Genomic DNA, 21,003 nt, shown 5'->3' with positions numbered 1-21,003 from the left:
ATGCCAGTTTGAGTTAAGTTTCTGGTTATCTGAAACCAAAGCATCCTAAATTATTTGGGATGACTATTCTCTCTCCAGTGCTGGACTATCAACTCATTTATTTCAGTGTCTTCATAAGACTTCCTTTGGTCCCTCCTCCTAGACATACATGTAAAGCATTTTATTAGATATAAATTATACAAGCATATGGCATTAGTATAAAGACATGTGCAAACCATTAAGTAAAAGAACAAAATATGCAAAACACTAATTTTCACACATGAATTCCATCTTCCCACTAACCACTTTCTGACAAAGTGACAGTTCTATGCTGAACTGAAATCTCCATACACCAATCCAGTTCTCTTCCCTACCAACTACATATATTTACAAGATGGCTAATCTTGATAAAAAGTGGAAGCTGTGGTAATGAATCCAAGCACAATACTTGAATTAACTGATTCACTGGAAATTCAAGTCTAAAATCTGGTTTCATGTTCTAACCAACTGAGTCCGCCTGTCCAGATAGGAGAATAGAGGCAAGAAGCTCAAAGGCTACATGCAAGCTGCCTTGTAATACCTGGATATTTCCAAGCAGGCCTCAAATCACATAAAAATATTCACAATCAAAATTGTCAGGTGTTATAAATTTGGAAAACATTTCCCCTAAAGAAAGAATAATTAAGAGAGCCCAAGAAGTAGTCCCATCCCCACTCCCCAACCATTAATAAACCCAAGTTCTTTTATAATGGAAAAACAGTGGGCTGGCACTTCCCAAAATATGTTCCACATAATACTAATCCCTCGAGATGTTGAAGTGGAGGAGAGGAAGGAAATTCTATGGCGGGCAAATGAGTTTAGGAAACACCTCATACTGTATCACCTCATTACAATTCATGCGCATTAGCTTACTGAAGGCTCTAAGAATACATGCAGTAAAGAAAATTATGCCATTTTCATGAACGTTTTTGACCATAGTGCTCTTTTTTTTCCTCATAACACCTACTGATATCTTATAGAATAATTTCATAGCATATTTCTTTGGGAAATACCATAATGGACAATAATACTGTTGTGATAGTAGTAAATTTAAAAAATTGTAATAAAGGTAAAATATGGTTTTTATTGATCTATAATATTAGCTGGATATGGGTGGATATAAAGAACAAAATTAATTAGGAGAATAACAAAATAGAGACTTACAGAAATTAGTAGGAGAGTTGAGGGCCCCTGTTTTAGAAACTGCCTTATCTGAAGCTCTAATTTTGTTTCCAAACAAAATTTTTTAAGTATTACTGCTTTCTTTCTTGATACGAAGATACCGGAAGTAATCTTACTCCTAGCTTTTTTGTTGTTGTTGTTGTTTTTGTTTGTTTGTTTTTGTAACTCACAAAGAGAACAAAGTAAAAGGGAGAGAGATGGGAAGACCTCCTGCAGCAATTAAACTAGAGCTGGAAAAGAAATGGAAGGTTATTAAAGAGAACATGGATGCGACAGAAAAATGTCATACGCTGAAAATAACTGGACCATGCGCAATGCAAATTCCCAAGAGGGAAAGGAAGTGCACTAAACACTTCTTCACACCAGCTGACTAGGAGCACTATGAGGACAGGACTTGGTATTGGCTGGAATAGGCTGATTACTTGGTTCTTTGGCAGATAACCTTGACTTTCACCCAAAGAAATGGACATCTAAAGAAGGGTTGAACATAGCTATATATACAACTCTGACAAAAAGGTGTAGAGCAGCTGCAGAGCAGGTTGTTCCACAGTGCATTGTGGGAACACAGGCTCAGGTACAACAGAGACTTTCAACAAATTACCATTGTATTACTTACACAGCACAAAGGGTCCAAAAGAGCAGAGGAAGAGATCTCATCACGGCCAGTCCCCTAGGGAAGCCAACTGTTTGGGTCAAGGTCAGTGAATGGTGGCTCCACATGGCCTGCTTCATACTGAAATGAGAGACACTTGTAATGCTCAAGTGTTGGATTTTTATACACCCCAGAGGGAGGGGGCCCTGCCAATAAGCAAAAGGCATTCACTAAGTAACCTTTGTGATTCAGTATCTCCCACAGGCTGCTTGCAGTCTCTTATGAAATAGAAACATACTCAACACCTGCATACGGATGAACAAAATTTAAAAAATACCAAACACCTGCACACAAAGAGGCAAAAATAGAAACATACCAAACACCTGCACACAAAGCAAGAGAAGAAGGGGGGGGGGGTAGGTAAGGGCTGGGAAATGGTCACTGACTTCCCCAGCAGCTTAAGAGGCCACTTACAAGTCACATCCCTGACTCCACAATCAAGAGTTCAACTACAAGTTGGGGGCAGAAACATAACTTAGACTGAGTCAAAGATTGATAGCAGCTTTATCTGGGATCCTCTAATTCAAATAAGAGGTAAAAAACAGTCCACAAAACAATCAAACTAGTCAAACAGTCTGAATTCCAGGAATGATCTGCTCTTCTCTAGATGGCTTTGAAACCCTATCCATCAAGGCCTGGTTCCAATAACATATTCCACACACAACTTTTACTGATCACTTCCCTTATTCCATTCATCTTAATCTGTCTCAGTTACTTTAGTGCACAGCCATACCTCTCACTAGGTATCACGTTTCTTAAGATCTGGGAAACTTATCTTACATAGAATTCCCAGCCTTTCATGGCTACAAAGATGCTAGATATATTCTGTTTGTTTCTAAAGTTTGGACAAATCACAATTTTCAGAGCTCAGAAGAATAAAATTTGAATAATCAGAAATCAAATACTTAGTTTTAAGCATATGCAAATTAAATAGTGAATTAAAAAAATTGTAAACAGATATTTTAAAAGGCTCCTGGATCTGGCAAACTTTAGCAAATATATATAGAGATGGCTAGCTCAAGACAGTCCCACAAGTCTTGTAATGCAGCTGAGGATCTGAACAAAGCAGTTTATTGCCAATTCATCCTACAAAATTAGGAAACACTGGAATGATCATACATTCTGATGACAGGTGTGCAATCTGCTTAGACCATCATTTAAATGCACACGTGCACTCATTTGAATGTATGCCTTTATGCAATGAAGACCAGATAAGTAAGATGGGGAAATAGAAGAACTTCACAGGACTTTCAACTACAAAGCAGCAGCAGATAAAGATACATTACTCTCAAAAGAGCCAGAAGGTGGTCCTCCAAGAACAGTCCTCCTCACATGGAAATATGGCATAAGACATAAACTTCCTTTATTAAAATCAATTCAAAATTTTCATTTGGCTTTATTGAAAAAGACAGGAGTACACACAATAATCTATCACTATCACATAAGAAACTAATTTATAACTCTAAATTTAGATTTTTGATAACTTAAAGACTTTTAGTTTTGCCATAAAAGAAATTTATCAAACATGTTTTTTGTTTAGTTGAAAAGTCATTTTCTGGGCAAAGGATTTGAATAGACATTTCTCTAAAGAAGATACACAAATGGCCAATAAGCACAAGAAAAGATACAACCTCATTAGCCACTAGAGAAATGCAAAGCAAAACTACAACCACTTCTCACCACCGGGATGCTCATAATAAAAAAAAAAAGATAACAAGTGTTGGTGAAGATGTAGAGAAATTGTAGCCCTCATAAACAACTGGTAGAAATGTAAAATGGTACAGCTTTTTTATAAAACAATCTGGCAGTGCCACAAAAGGTTAAACACAGAATTACCATATGACCAGCCAATTTCACTCCTAAAGCAAGGATTCAAATAGGTGCTTACTGTATGGCAATGTTCACAACAGCATTATTCACAATAGCCAAAAGGTGGAAATAACCCAAATGTCCATCATCTGATGAATGTATAGTTTGCTATATCCATACAGTGGAATATTATTTGGCATAAAAAGGAATGAAGTATTGATGCATGCTACAACATGGACGAACCTCCAAAATATTATGCTAAGTGAAAGAAACCAGTCACAAAAAGACCACATACTGTATCATTCCGTTATATGAAAAGTCCTGAATGGACAAATCTGTAGAGACAGAAAGTAGATTAGGATTGCCTAGGGCTGTGGGAAGAGGGGAATTGGGAATGACTTCCTAGAGGTATGGGTTTCTTTTTGAAAGAATGAAAATATTCTAAGATTCGATTGTGGTGATGGTTGCACCACCCTGGGAACATTAAAAAAAAAAAAAAAAAAAAAAAACCATTGAAATGTACTTTATTATTATTTTTTTTTCCACTTGTAGATCATTTTACCTATTTGGTATCATGATTTAGAGGAGAAATTTTCCTTACAACTACTATAGTTACAGGATTGCTATTTCATGAAGTCTCTTATTTGGCCATTTTGGCAGTTTATCTCAGGCTTGCTGTATTTGGTAATTTTAAGGTTGGCCTAAGCTTTTCCCTGCCTGTCTTTCTATGGAAGGCTTCTTCCTACATCGTGTTCCTCACTCAGTATTATTACTGATTATAAAGTGACATTAACTTCCCCATGAATTCTGCAACTTATTAACACCGAACTCTGTTTTAGATCCTGACTGGTCAACAGTCCAAGGGGCTCCCCAGGTGTGAACCTTTGATTCTTTAAGCCCTTGGACTCTTCCTTTTGTTGAATAATCTCGCACTTCTCAAGTCTAGAGAAGGTACTGCCCAGTGCCCCGGTAGTTGAGGGTGAGGTACTGTTTGTTGGTCCTGATGCCCTACGTTCTCCGTGTGAAGAGTCAGTGTGATGTTCTGCCTCTTACACATCAAACAAGCAGCGTTTCCAGGAAGCAAGCTCCTTGGATTCCAGGTATATCAATCTTGGTGAGGATTCCCTACATAGGTTCACTCCAGTCTCCTTTTTTATCTTGAGAATGAAGCTCTCTCATATTCCAGGGAAATGTCTCACTTGGATTTGCAGATCTGGGTGAGAGGCCGGCCCTTGTTGTGGTCAAGCAAGGGAGGCGGGCAGCGGCATTCTGTGCTGGGTGCGCAAAGAGTCCCTCATCACCTGAGTAAGATGCTCATCTGGCTCTGTTGGGACAGAAGGCGCCGCGCACGTGCACCTGAAATGTACTTTAAATGGATGAACTGTATGGTATATTGAATTATCTATCAATAACGCTGTTTAAAAAAGCTATTTTTGGCATTATTTTCTGACTTCATGTACAGCAACCATATATATAATGTTCTTTTCAAATTAATACCAAGAAGAATTATACTTTATTATACTATTACCTGGAGTACAACTTATCCAGTTCACTTCTGGCATAGCAAGGCATAAAAGTAACTCTCCTATAAGCACATCCTTCTCATTCATTAAAATTGATCTTGGTTGATTTGTTGTTAAGTGTGAAACAACAGAACATCTGGATAGGGGAAAAAAAACTTAAAAATAAATTTCAAAAAACAGTATTTTATTTGAAAATAACAGTATTTGCAAGTTGTAGTATGTCCATCTAGCCAAGTTCCAAAAAATAAAACAAAGTGGAGAGAAATTTTACAAATCACTTAAGAACACACTAGTCTGAAAGTCTCTTAGTTATTCCAAAGCCACACCCATCTAAACTGTTACATAAGAAACAGAGTGAGGAAACCGTTTCTCTATTCAAACTCTCAGATTCTGGATTTCAACACTTTCAGAGTATCCAAAAGTCACAATCAATAATATGAAAAAGGAAATAAAAGAAAGAATTTTAAAATGCTATCTAAAGGTCACCTAGTTTACCTACCTTCCTTATCTCATCTTTTCTGCCTACCCAGAACTCTTAGCCTACATACTCATGGTAGGACATGAGTCCGTTTTGATTTTTTTAAGTAAAAGATCTTAAGGTTTACTAGAAAACATTCCAATTTTTATTTAATACCAACTATATGCCAGGCACTAAATTGCATGTAATTATTTGAATCAAAAAATAAAAATACCTGTACCTATTTCAGTGAAATGTCAACTCTAAATCCTAGCTACAACAAATGTAACTGTTAAAAAATGTTTTTTAGCTTAGGGGAATAAGTCAGTTTTTAAGTCCAAAGACTTCACAGGTGTCAACTCCATGTTAAAGCAGCACATCTCTGTTGCCTCTTTCCCCCCACCATTTTCCATCCCCTTCTCTTACCTTATTTTTCTTCACAGCATTTATCTCCACCACAAGTTTTACTATATATCTGCCTGCTTATTTATTGGCTGAATCACCACTAGACTGTGAGCCCTATGGGAGCATGGACTTCTTTTTATCATTGCTCTCTCTCTAGTACCTAGAACCATACCTTTTGACACACAGGAGGCATTCGGTAAATACTTGTTGAATGATTAAATGATATTCATGCACCAAGTCAAATCTCTTAGATTTTTTTTGCTCTGGTATCCCTGTAGGATTATTTTTATAGAATGTCACTTAAACTTTACATACTCATAAAAGGCAGAAACAAGAAACAACCATTTACTATGCTTCCTTCATTTTATTTAAAACTTCTAACAATCCATTGTTATTCAAAGTTATCTTAAAGACCAACGTGATAAAACATTTTAGTGTTCAGTGGCACCAAGATGAGCTGGTATGCTGTCCTTGCTTAGAAAAGGAAAGCGGTTAGGGAGTGGGGGAGGGCAAGGGCGGTACCTAATTCAGTGTTTCCATAGCTGTTCCTACTTTGCTTTCCTTGCTTGAAGCCTCATCAGCTTCATATTCATTGTGCTTTTGCTTAGGCTGATAGAATTTACCCTTACCCCCTTCTACCTGATTCTTGTCAGGAAGGGGATAAATAATCAAAATACGTAAAACTTCTCTCTTCCAGATAAGAATTAATCCCATTTTTTAAAATGCTCCTGGAAAACAATAATTAATCCTCTTAAATCTTTATAAAATCTATGATTTCATCCAGTACATTTCAAATTTTAATGTACCTGAACCAATCACCTGAAGAATCTTGTTAAAATACATACCAGTAGCATTCAGGGGCAAGATGGCCGCATAGAGAGGAGTGGAAGCTAAGTAGTCCCCCTGGAACAACTACAAAAAACCAGAAACAACTAGTAAATAATCCAGAATAACTGCGGGGGGACAAACGAGACCATCCATTCATCATACACCAACCTGAATTGGGAGGAATGCCCAAGAACACAGCAGAAAATCTGTAAGTAAAACCTGCGGAACCAGGACGGGAGACCCCCTCCCCCATAGCCCGAGCTGCGGAGCCTCATGGTGCCACAGAGAAGCTCTCTCCCAGTAAGCGAATACAGCTCAGCTGAGCTCCAACTGGGGTTTTAAGTAGAGAGTGTGAACTGCTCACTACAGGTACGCAGCCCAAAAAAACAGACACAGGCTTTGGGTGACGACTGACCTGGGAGAGCCGGAGGGTTGCCTTGACTGGGTCTGAAGGGGACTATCTGTTTTTTTTTTCTGGCTCAGTGGAGAAAACCCCAGTCATTTTAAGTTTCCAGGGCTGTGAATCAGGGAAGGGCGGAGACAGCACAAGCAGAGAGCAAGACCATTGAAATGCTAATGACCTCCACCTGGTGGGGTCTGTCTTCTCTAGGAGGAAAGGGGTGGGGCCCTTTCCATTCAGAACCAGACCCCAGAGCCTGGGGGAATACGGCCATACCGCCTCACACCAGTCAAGAATTATAGGCTAACAGGTGTCACCTGCTGGGCAGAAAAGCACAGTGACCTGAGGCATCAAAGGGTGGAGCAATTTTCTAAGACACATCCACAGGGAAACCAGATACTGAATATTTCTTCCCTCTAGGACCTGAGCCTGTTCTGGTCTGGGAAAACCTGATTTGGATAACCAAGGAAACCATGCCTAGACAACAGAAAATTACAACCTACACTAAGAAAAACAAAGTTATGGCCCAGTCAAAGGAACAAATGTACACTTCAACTGAGATACAGGAATTTAAACAACTAATGCTAAATCAATTCAAAAAGTTTAGAGAAGATATTGCAAAAGAGATAGAGGCTGTAAAGGAAGCACTGGACATGTATACGGCAGAAATCAAAAGTTCAAAAAAACAACTAGTAGAATCTATGGAAATGAAAGGCACAACACAAGAGATGAAAGACACAATGGAAACATACAACAGCAGATCTCAAGAGGCAGAAGAAAACACCCAGGAACTGGAGAACAAAACACCTGAAAGCCTACATGCAAAGGAGCAGATGGAGAAAAGAATGAAAAAATATGAGCAACGTCTCCGGGAACTCAAGGATGAAACAAAGTACAATAATGTACGTATCATTGGTGTCCTAGAAGGAGAAGAGAAGGGAAAGGGGGCAGAAGCAATAATAGAGGAAATAATCAATGAAAATTTCCCATCTCTTATGAAAGATATAAAATTACAGATCCAAGAAGCGCAGCGTACTCCAAACAGAAGAGATATGAATAGGCCTACGCCAAGACACTTAATAATCAGATTATCAAATGTCAAAGACAAAGAGAGAATCCTGAAAGCAGCAAGAGAAAAGCAATCCATTACATACAAAGGAAGCTTCATAAGACTATGTGCGGATCTCTCAGCAGAAACCATGGAGGCAAGAAGGAAGTGGTGTGATATATTTAAGATACTGAAAGAGAAAAACCGCCAACCAAGAATCCTGTATCCAGCAAAGCTGTCCTTCAAATATGAGGGAGAGCTCAAAATATTTTCTGACAAACAGACAATGAGAGACTTTGTGAACAAGACACCTGCCCTACAGGAAATACTAAAGGGACCACTACCGGGTGATAGAAGACAGGAGTGTGTGGTTTGGAACACAATTTTGGGTGATGGTAGCACAACAATGTAAGTACACTGAACAAAGGTAACTATGAATATGGTTGAGAGAGAAAGATGGGGAGCATGTGAGACACCACAAGAAAGGAGGAAAGATAACGACTGGGACTGTGTAACTTGGTGAAATCTAGAGTATTCAACAATTGTGATAAAATGTACAAATATGTTCTTTTACGAGGGAGAACAAGCAAATGTCAACCTTGCAAGGTGTTAAAAATGGGGAGGCACTGGGGGAGGGATGCAATCAGCATAAACTAGAGACTGTAACTAATAGAATCATTGTATGATGCTTCCTTTAATGTAACAAAGGTGATATACCAAGGTGAATGCAGATAAGAGGGGGGGATAGGGGAGGCATGTTAGACACTTGACATTGGTGGTATTGTCTGATTCTTTATTCTACTTTGATTTAAGGTTATTTTTCCTTTTGCTGCTTCCTAGCTGTCATTTTTTTTGTTTCCTCTTTCTTTTGCCTCTCTACCTTCTATGACTCTCCCTCCTGCCTTGTGGAAGAAATGTAGATGCTGTTGCTTAGTATGAGCAGAATGTTCAATAAGGATGAACTTAAATGTTTGGAAATGAACAGGGGTGTTGGTAGCAAGATGTGAGAATAACTAACAGCGCCGAATGGTGTGTGAATGAGGTGGAAAGGGGAAGCTCAGAGTCATATATGTCACCAGAAGGAAAGATGGAGGTCAAAAGATGGAAATGTATAAAACTGAATCCTATGGTGGGCAATGTCCATGATCAACTGTACAAACACTAGAAATCACTTCATGAACCAGAACAAATGTATGACAATACAATTAGAAGTTAATAATAGAGGGGCATATAGGGAAGAACTATATACCTATCACAAACTATATACTACAGTTAGTAGTATTTCAACATTTTTTCATAAACAGTAACAAACGTACTATATCAATACTAGGAGTCAACAATTGAGGGGGATTGGTTAGGGATAGGGGAGGTTTAGAGTTTCCGTTTCTTTTTTTCTTTTTTCATCTTTCACTTTATTTCTTGTCTGGAGTAATGAAGTTTCTAAAAATTGAACAAAAATTAAGTGTGATGGTATGAGGGTACCCAGGGGCACGTGATTGTACACTTTGGATCTTTGGATAATTGTATGGTATCTGAACAATCTCAATAAAAATGGGGAAAAAAAAATACATACCAGTAGGAATCATACAGACCCGGGATTCTGCATTTTTTAACAAGCTCCCATGTGACACTGATGCTGCTAGTCCCCAGAACATACTAAGTGTATCTACTTTCCTTATTGTTAAAGTAAATTTGATCTGCCTACCCTTCTTGTCTGGTTCTAAAGGGAAGAAGTATACAACAAGCCAACTTCTGCAAACAATCCTTAATGGCCTATCAATCCTCTATGACTTCTTTTTCATCAGGCACAGTTACTTGAACCTTTCAATTGAAGTTTCTTTTTCTTAATTATAGTTGGAGATCTTTGAACCTTCTTAAATGCTGTCCACATACATCTCTTAAACTTAAGTGCATAAACAGGGAAGTTTTAAACTTTGTGTGATACAGCAAACTCCTAGCACCCTTCATGCACCCCCATGGTATGACAATTATTTCTCAAATAACATTAATATGTGTTCATTTTTAGTTTGTAAAACTAAAATGTCCCAAACTCACGCTCATAATGTACATGCTCAAATCATGTACATTATTGATTGCTCCCTACATTAAATTAGCTCATTTATTCACTTTGCTACTTTTCAGTAAAATATAACTACTGTATTTGAGCCACTAGATTTCACTATTGGTTTTTGATAGAATTTTTCAGAAGTTAAGGTCACTTTGAATTTTAACCCAGTTCTCTGGGAAACCAGGCCCTGACACTGGGGAAATAATTTATTTTCTCTAGGTCTTAGTTTTCTCATCTGTGAAACAGCTAAGACTGAGGGTGGTCATGGATGCTCTCTAGGCTTCTTGCCAAGAATCTATGACTCTGGACACTATATTTCCATTCTGTTCTTTAGTACATGGGACACATGAGTTTTGTTTTGCCCTCTTTTGCCTAATCAAAGGCTCTTTTTGCTTACTTCCCAGTTCTTCCAAGAATGGTGCTTGCCATATACTACATGTACATTTTACTATATATATAACTATCCTTACAAAGGTAACACTCTAAGAGAAGTTACTATAATGAGATGGAAATATTCTTAACTAAAACAAAATTCAAAGTTAAACAAAAAAACTTTTAAAATTTTTATCAACTCCAATCTAATAAAAACACAAACAGCCAAATTTATACCATTTGGGGTTCATTTTTGTTATTTTTGTCCTGACCACAACCAACACTTGTCAAAAGTAAATACTCCACTTAGATGTCTGTGATGGTACTGTGGGGTGAGCTGTCCAAGGGAAAGCATCCATTAGCTCTTCTCCTAAGTCTCACCAGCTGTGTTTTCCTGATGACACAGAATCTTGCCACCTGCTCCCACAGATGGTACAGCTGCAGTTAAAGTAAAACACCTGGTTCCCTCTGTCCATTCTAAGCAGTTTGCTAGAACAATGTTAGAAGCAAATGAGGAGAGCCCAGGTCACCATTTTCATTCATTTTAGACCAACTATAGGAAGCTAAAAATGTCTTTCATCCCCAATACACAAATACTGTATAAAAATAATGCTAAAGAATTGTTATAAAATACAACAAACCCAGATTACAAATTTGGTTGTCATTAAACATTTCCCAAACTACTTAATTTAGAACATTTATAGGAGAAAAATCCTAGTAAAACAAGGTCATTACTCCCCAGTAGTCAGTGCTTCATATTTAGAATGGTGGTATAAATATCAGTAAATGTGCTGACTGAATGGGTAATGCTTAAAAAAAGAAAAAGCAAGTAAAAAATAAGAATTTCTTCCAAGTTTTACACTAAAAAAAAAACTCTGAATTACAACTGAGAATGATTTTATTCTTCCAATGGGACCTTAGGTCAACTTAACTTCTACTTAAATCGTCAAAGAAATCTGATCCACATTAAGGAAGATTTACCAATATTTGTAAACTAAAACCAGTGATTATTTCCTGAGCAAACAAATTAAAAAAAAAAAAAACAAAAAAACTGAAGTGATAATTTTTATGCCACAGTCCATGACTTAGTTTGAATATTGAAAAGTTAGACTTTTAAAGATTTGATATGGTTTATGGAGAAAATTATATTAAATACTAGAAATTAGAGATGTCCCAAGAATAGAGTAAAATACAACTATGAGCACTTTGTTACTGAAGCGCAATATAGCATTATCAAGTATATAAAATAAAAGGCAATCATATTAAAAATATATTCCTCAAGTAAATACACTTCGAGACAGTAGTTACCAAGCTCATATGCTCATTACTCTCCACAGAAAATTTAAAACATATGATGCTATCAGAAATTCTGATTAATTGATCTAGGGTGCAGCCTGGTCAAATAATGATTTTTTAATCTTCCCAAGTAAACTTAATATCATTTTTTAAATTTTTTATTTTTAAGCATTTTTTATTGTGAAACATGCAGAAGGGTGATAAACTTCTAAATACAGTTTAACAAATAGTTATAGAGCAAATTTCAAAGTATGGTATGGGTTACAGTTCCACAATTTCATATATTTCCTTCTAGCTATTCAAATACATTAGAGATGAAAAAGAAATACCTATACAATGATTCAGTAGTCATAATCATTTGTTAACTCCTATCTTCACTGTTACAACTCCCCCCTCTCATTTCATCATTCTCTCAATCTTCAGGGATATTTGGAGAATGACATTCTAATTTCTTCATGTTGAAAAGGGATATTGACATTATGGGGAAGGCGGATGGAACAAGTTGATGTTCTTGGAAAGACTGGTACCTCCAGGTTTCAGGGCTTATCTGTCATAGGAACAATGTGAAGTTTCTGAAAAATAAACTTAGTGAGTGAAACTTTCATAAAATTCCAGCTAGATCCCTGGCTATTCTTCAGGGTTTTCAGGAACACTGTTGGTTGGGGCTTGGCATACTGCAATATCTAGCTGAAGCTTGCCTAAGAGTAACCTCCAGAATAAACTTTCACTCTACTTGAAATCTCTTAGCCACTGAAACCTTTATTTTGTTGCATTTCTTTCCCCCCTTTTGGTCAAGAGGGCATTGTCAATCCAGGGCCAGGCTCATCCCTGGGAGTCATGTCCCATGTTGCCAGGGAGACTTACACCCCCAGAAGATCCAAAACCCATGCTCTCATCCTTTGCTACTCAGTGTGGGCCACAGATCAATACTGGCATCACCTGAGACCTGTTAAAATATATAGATTTCAGGCCCAGCCTTCCCAAATCAGTTACTGTATTTTAACAAGATCCTCAGGTGATTCATAAACATAATAAAAATTGAGGCACAATTCCTACTCTACCCCATCATCTGATTTCTGACATTGGCAAAATAATCAAAGAAAAAGCTAAAGGAAACAAAATAGGGAGTTTTTTGGTCTCAGAACGACTTGAGAAATAATATCTGGAAAACCATCTGACAGCATTAAAAACAAATATCTGAAGTTCCAGGACAGAGCTAGCAGTAATGGGTTAAAGTTATGGGCAGATTCCATTCAATATTAGGAAGAAGCATCTAACAAAAAAATCACTGTATGAACTAAGGAACATTAGAAGTGTTGACAAAGTGCAGGGATGGTTGCACCTCAGTAGGGCTCTGCAGGAGATTCCTCTAATGGGACATGAAGGATAAGGAAGAAGGGGGATAAAGATTCTTTCCAACTCCTAAGATTTCAAATGCCTGTAAGTCAATAATATTATTCATAACATCAAATTCAGGGCCCTGTTTGAACAATTACTGCTTCTTTTCTAAATTCTGGGCTCTCTTTTCAGACTTTTATTCAAATTGTCTTCTCTGCTTTGTAATGCCCTCTTTCTAGACACCTATCCTTCAAAATCAGAACTTAAATTAGAAAAATAAAATCATACATCAGCCCCTCCCTACCTCAGTCAGTATTAACTAATATCTCCCATAATACTTTCTCAGATATCTCCATTTATCATACTTACCACAAACTATCCTGTATCAAAATAGGTTTTGCCCCATAACCTAGATTTTAGATTGTATTTGTCAGATTTGGCTAGCCTAAAGCAGTGTTTCTCAAAGTGAAGTTTTGAGACCACCTGTAAGAGAATTACTGAGCAAGCTTGGTAAAAATGCAAATTCCTGGGTCCCAACCCAGATCTCCCAAATTTAAGTCTCTGGGGGTGAAGTCCCAGAAGCTGCATTTAACTAGTTTTCAGATGCTTGAGATGTTCTCCAAAATACGCATTGCCTATAGTTATTTTCCCTTCCATTATCATTGTTTTACCATAGCCTACATTTACCAGTTACTTGACATTAATTCACCTACATTACTCTGGAATCCTGAGACACATAAAAACTCATTTCCTGTTAGGTCTGTCCTGTCTCCAGCAAGTCCATTGATTTGCCCAGAACAGGTCTCGTGCAAATCCCACAATGGCAATTCAATTCCTTTTTCCGTCTGAGAAAAATATTAACAGTGTAGGAATTTGATGAATGGATCATTAAAAAATAGATACTAAAAGCAAAATAAAATATCCTGTCATGTGTATTAGTTTACAATGGTAGAAATGATCAACAAAATATCTTTATGGCAGTCATGAGCTGAAAACTGGCAAGGCCTGGAGAGGTTGATTCACCACCTGAACTCTTCTTTCTCTATGTTATAATTAGCAGAAAGGATCTATTTTCATTTCCAGCACAGTTCTATCTAGTTACAGAACTTCACAGGCTCATTAATTCTTCTACTATCAGAGAGATGGAGTAATATTATCTACTATAATCACAGAATAGGTGCATCTGCAAGAGTCAATTGCTGCAAAATGGTCAACCTTGCACTTTCTGAGAAAAGCAAAAGGATTTGAAATAGTGCTTGGCACCAGCCTAATGAAGCAGTCAATCATCGTGCCAGTTTGAATGTATTATGCCCCCCAAAATGCCATTATCTTTGATACAATCTTGTATGGGCAGACATCTCAGTGTTGATGAGACTGTAATTCTTTGAGTGTTTCCAAGGAGATATGTAGGTGATAACTCTGACTGGATAATTTCCATGGAGGTGTGGCCCCACCCATTCAGCTTGGGCCTTGATAAGCTTCCTAGAGCACTCTATAAGCTCAGACAAAAGGAGTGAGCTTCTACAGCTAAGAGGGACACTTTGAAGAAGGCGCAGGAGCTGAGAGAGGAACGTCCTGGGAGAAAACCATTTTGAAACCAGAACTCAGGAACAGACGTCAGCCACATGACTTCCCAGCTAATAGAGGTTTTCCAGACTCCACTGGCCATCCTCCAGTGAAGGTACCTGATTGTTGATGACTTACCTTGGACACTTTATGGCCTTAAGACTGTAACTTTGTAACCAAATAAACACCCTTTATAAAAGCCGATCCATTTTTGGTGTTTTGCTTTCCAGCAGCATTAGCAAACCAGTACAATCATATACCTGCCTTTTTTTAGAGAACATCTGAAATGAAAGGTGTGATCACTTTAAAGGTATCTCACTGCTAACACTGAGCAAATCAATACCGAATGTTATTGTTGTTCATAAAGCCTGTTCCAAGATACTTAAAACAATGTAAGAGATAAATGTCTTTGCTATTGTTTAAAGCAAAGAACTGTTGAAACAGTTCTCCTCATACGACTGGAAATTATAAAGACTCTGCAAGATATTATGTACAATATAATTCCATTCATAAAAATCACTATATGTGTATTGCAGATGTGTCTAAAGGCATACAAAAAGTCTGGTAATAAATACAAACTTTCAGTGATGAGGAAGAAATTTTTACTTTTTTACTCTAGATTTGCTAGAAATTTCTGCAAGAATGGCTTGTATTACTGTTTATCTTTTTATTACTTTTGCAGAATTATTTTCCAAAATTATAATGCAAAGGCAGAATACTATATAATAAATTATTGTTCATTCAAAATAGCTTAGAAATGCAACATTGTAGCTAACATGTAATCTGTATAGTGCTATCGTGTAATACAATCTGGAGTTAGGATTTGGGGTCATGTTCTGTCTCTACTATCTAACTAGAGATGTGCCCCTAACTGAGTTAATTCATTATCCTCTCAGCCTCTGTTTCCTCAATTGTAAATTAAAATACAATGCAAAACATTGCTTTATATGGTTAAATCTTTCTACTGATAATTCTGATAATTCACTGTCATATAGAGCTTCTTAGACAATAGTCATTTTACACAGAATAGAAAGGAATGCATGCCAGTTTGTATATATATTACACCCCCCAGAAAAAGCCATATTCTTTGATGCAACCTTGTGAGCGCAGATTGATTAATCTTTTTGATTAGGGTGTGACCTCTTGATTGGATGTTTCCAGGGAGATGTGACCCACCCAACTGTGTGTACTACCTTTGATTAGATTATTTCCATGGAGATATGGACCCTGCCCATTTAGAATAGGTCTTGATTTAATCACTGGAGTCCTATAAAAGAGCTCACAAACAAAAGGACCTCAGAGCAGCTGAGAGTGACATTTTTGAAGAGCAGCTGAAATAGACATTTTGGAGAAAGCCACTGAAAGCAGACTCTTGCTACCACTTTGGAGATGCTAGCCCAGTGTTTGCTCCAGAGAAGCTAAGAGAGGACATAATATCCCAAGAACAACATTTTGAAGAAAGCACAGGAGCTGAGAGAGGAGGTGGAACACAACCCGGGATCAGCAGATGCCAGCCACGTGCCTTCCCAGCTAACAGATGTTTTCCAGATATCACTGGCCGTCCTTCGGTGAAGGTATACTTGGGTTGATGCCTTAATTTGGACATTTTCATGGCCTTCAGACTGTAAATTTGTAACCAAACAAACCCCCTTTTTGTAAGCCAATCCATTTCCGGTATTTTGCATAATAGCAGCACTAACAGACCAGAACAGTATGGTAGACTAGGCTAAATCTACACAAATTCTAGTAAATTTCAGTCACAGATCTTTCAAAGAAGCACCCAGGACCTTCTCAATAAATAAATTTCCAATATCTTATTTTCTTGTCAACTAACTCTCACAAAAACAGGAGAAAATAAAAATCTGCACTCTAAATTCTAAAATAATGAGCTTTACAAGTGTTCAAACAATGAGTTTATCTGTTACCTCTACATCATCCAACAGTCATGTGAGATCAAACTTCCATTTTCATTCACCATGTTCTTTATATATCCTACCGCCAAATCCACATCATCACATGGATGCCTTATAGACATATCAAATATAAAATGTCCAAAATAAATTACTGATTTCCCACCCATCCCCCAAACTACCTGAGGCTCCTATCCCCAGCTTTCCCCAAATCAGCAAATTAGCAACACAGGTCAATAATCCATGAGTCATCCTTTACCCTCTCACCCCCCAGCCCAACTGGCAAAGCTTACTGGCTCTACCTTTAGAATACATCCTGCATCCAACTGTTTCTCTCTTATGTCCACTGTTAATATTCTGCTAAAAACACCAACCTCCCACTCTTGGCCTACAACAGTTTAACTTCTGAACTCATATTCCCACTTCCACTCTGGCCCTACTCGAGTGTTTTCTCCAACAGCAGAGTCACCCTTTAAAAAGGAAAAGAAGATTCTGTAAGTTTGACATTATTTCAAAATAAAAAGTTTAAGGCGATCATGTCACCTCTCTGTTCCAAATCCTCCAATGGCTTCCCATCTCACTGAGAAAATCCAAAATCTTACCATGATCCTCAAGACCCTACATGATCTAGACCCTGTCTACCTCTCTTCTATTGCTATCTCCTTACTCAATGAACTCCAGTCATACTAACCTTCCTCCTTGTTGTTTTGTGAACACAAACATGTTCCACTTCAAGGTCTTGACACTTGCTATTCCCATTGCCTGGACTGCTCCTCTCCGAGACACCAACCTATGGTTAGCTTCCTTACTTCCTTCAGATCTTTGCTCAAATGTCACTTATTCAGAGATGTCCTTCTTAAACACTGTATGTAATAGCACTCCCCACCACCCTCCTCTCTCTGTCCAACGTACCTTAACACTTACCACTGGAATATACTAAATATACTTTATCTGTAAAGAGTGTGTATATGTATATATTTTTTAATCACATCAATTCTCAAGATCTATGAAAGCAAGACTTATTTGGTTCACACTATTATATCCCCCTTACCTTGCACAAAGCAGAGGCTCAAAAAAAATTAAAAATACTAACAAAACCAAGTGCTGGTGAGGATGTAGAATAAATGAAGCTCTCATACACTGCAGATAAAAAATATAAACTGGTATAACCACTCTGGAAAACTCTTTGGCAGTATCTATGAAAGCTGAACATTTATATGTATACCCTATGAACTTCCAATTCTATCTCTAGATATATACCCAACAAAAATACTTGTGTGTATGCACCCAAAGACATACAAGAATGTTCCTTACAGCACTGTTCCTAATAGCCAAAAACTGGAAACAACCAAAATATCCATCAACAATAGAATGGATAAACTGTCATATATTCTTACAATGGAATCCTGTATAGCAATGGGAATGAAATACTGCTATACACAAGAACTTGAATGAACCTTATAAACATTATTGTTGAGCAGAAGAAGCCAGATACAAAAAAAATACACACCATATGACTATATAAAATTCCAAAAAAAGATTACATTAAGCAATGATGATAAGAGGTCAGGATAGTGGCTACCCTAGGGGAGAGGGAGAGATAGTGACTTGCAGGTGACCGAGTTGGGCTTCTGAAGTGCTTACTGTTAATATTCTATTAATGATCTGGGTAGTAGTTACAAGGTATGATTACTTTGTGAAAATTCATTGAGCTGTACATTTATGATTTATTTTTTCTATTTAATAAAAATTTATTTAAAGAAAAAATAACAGAAAAATAAACTATCCTCCAAAAAGCTGTTAGAGCTAATATTTCATTCATCTTTTAAAGATCATCCAATTGTTAACTATAAGCAAAAATTATTTTCTTTTTAAATATAGTTCAAGATTAAGTGATTGGCTAAATGCCACATCATGAATTAGAATCCAAGTGTTGAGAAAAACCAACCCAGGACTCTTTCCACATTAAGCCATACTGTCTACATAGATAAAAGGAATCTTTTAAACAAGAAAAGATTTACACATCTGTTACTGACAGACCTTTCCCGAAAGGTTTCTTTTTAAATGTTACTATTCAGGTTAAATTTAATAAAACCTGAAACACTGTTTTCCCTCCTCAATCAGTGGGATCTGAATTCAGTCTGTCATGTTCTAATATTTAGTTGGCATGGATTGTCTGCCTGTTTTCCCTGTAATCTCAAAAAGGGTTCACATGTAAACAGGCTTGATCTGGCAATGAATAAATGTACAAAGATCCTTTCCTTAAAACAAATTTGTTCACCACACATGGCCAAACTCTCACACAATAAATTAACTCTTCAGCAGCCTCCAAGCTAAAAAGCTGGAGCCAAACCAATTAAGCCCTAATGGGATCCCAATTTCCTATTTCTGAGAGCAGAAGTTATTTAAACAAATCCCTCTTGGTTTATAAATCCTTGCCAACTATCCCATATAAGCCTGTCACACTTAGTTTCAAATCTACATTTATGTAAATGTGCTACAATCAAGAAAGCTTTGATTACTACACATTACATCTTTCACTGCCACAACCAACATGTGCTTTACAAAATTAGGAAACTTCAATTCCTTAAAAATTTGTTTATCGGAAATGATAGCCTTAATTAGAAAAGATGACAGATAAACTAAATTGTCCTAATAATAACATGCAGTTATTCTATCACCAGCAGCCACCAAAAAGACAAATAAGCAATGTTAAAGACTGTCAATACCAGTTATAGTGTAATTTGGTCTGAGGATTTTATCGGGGTCCCCTCAGGCCTTATCACCTTTTAACTTACAGAACCATACTTTGGAGTGAGAAGGACCACGGAGACCCTTTAGTTCAACTATCTTTTGCTTTCCTGTATTTATAGTATTCCTTCCCCTCAACAAGAATCTAAGTAGCCACTACATGCACTTACTAGGTGTTCAAAACTGATTCAAGGATGTAGGGGTATCAAGAGCAGAGTATCTAATCACTGTATCTAATTTTGTGCTGATAAAAAGCAGTTTCACGAAAATGAGAAAGAAGCTGACATACTACCACAGACACAAAACTTATACGACAAGAGACTGAGGCAAAAAATAATCAATAACAACAGAAAATAACAAAAGGCCAGAGGTAATCAAAAAAAGCTATCAACAAACTGACAATATGAGTTAGTAATGTTCACTGCCAAAAGATATAAGAGGTCAGTAGTCTTTATGAGATAATAAAATTCCACCTCAACTCTTCTGTCATGATAGAAAAAGGATAAAGCAATGTAATTCTACCAGTATTGCTAGAGGTAAGGGCAGTGGGGGAAAACGACAGAAATTGGCTTAAACACTGGTTCTTAACCAGAGATGGTACGAGAATCAGCTAAGAGGCTATTTCAAAAAAACATTCCAATATACCCCAATAAAGTTGCATTAAATTAAAAAAAAATTACAGATACCTTCCCCCAGAATATATCATAATGTGGATGTCACATTGGTATTCTAATAGCTCCTTCAGGCAACTGTGATCACACACCCTCAATCTACCTATCCTCACCCCCAGCCCAGAGGAAAACCAGTTTTCAAGTTGTCTAGACCCGAGGTATAAAGCAATGCAAACCTTAAAGATTGTGTAGCATTAAAGGAGTTGCTTAACCTATCAGCTAAATTGCTGTACATTTTATTTCCTATTTTTTTCAAAACATGGGGTGAAAAAAAACCGTAGGAAAGGTTTAACAATACCTACAGAATTGCTGAAAATTTGAGTTGTAATATTCTACTTTCTTAATTTGATTCTTTCTTAATTAAACCACCCATTAGTCTAAAAAAGCCTTTTAGACCTTAGTATGTCATGTTAATGGTAAGCAAGCAGTTCAACATGTAATACAAATACCTACACAAGGCAATTCTCCCAGCCAATATTTTTAGAGATAATAATATGTCCATGTTACCAGGCAAAATGTCACCACCCATATCAATATAATCAGTGACTCCCCAATGCTTCCAACCTAAAGACAAATTTTTTAGCCCAACATTCAGTTTCCCACAGCTCTGCCTCAACCTGCCTTTCCTCCTGTTGTTTACCACATATGTATGCCCTTCACCTTCACCCCTGGGCACACTAAGGCCTTTGGCATACTAAGCCCCCCATTC

General features: G+C 37.2%; 1 protein-coding gene across 4 annotated transcripts in view; it reads right to left on the bottom strand.

The window, feature by feature from the left end:
• CBFA2T2 (CBFA2/RUNX1 partner transcriptional co-repressor 2) overlaps positions 1–21,003 on the bottom strand; it is a 188,701-nt gene that overhangs the window by 136,333 nt on the left and 31,365 nt on the right. For 2 of the 4 annotated variants that reach the window (XM_037811202.1, XM_037811198.1), the window contains one exon: positions 6,892–6,958. The exons of the other annotated variants lie outside the window; for them this stretch is intronic. Coding sequence is in view for 1 of the 2 variants with exons in the window: in XM_037811198.1 (XP_037667126.1) it covers positions 6,892–6,958 (67 nt within the window). In the remaining variant the exon portion in view is untranslated. The remainder of the gene's footprint in view (positions 1–6,891; positions 6,959–21,003) is intronic. 4 annotated transcript variants of the gene reach the window in all.

The sequence above is a fragment of the Choloepus didactylus genome, chromosome 19 (assembly GCF_015220235.1).
Source record: "Choloepus didactylus isolate mChoDid1 chromosome 19, mChoDid1.pri, whole genome shotgun sequence".
Lineage (NCBI taxonomy): Eukaryota > Metazoa > Chordata > Mammalia > Pilosa > Megalonychidae > Choloepus > Choloepus didactylus.
This window is presented reverse-complemented; position numbering and strand designations above follow the sequence as displayed.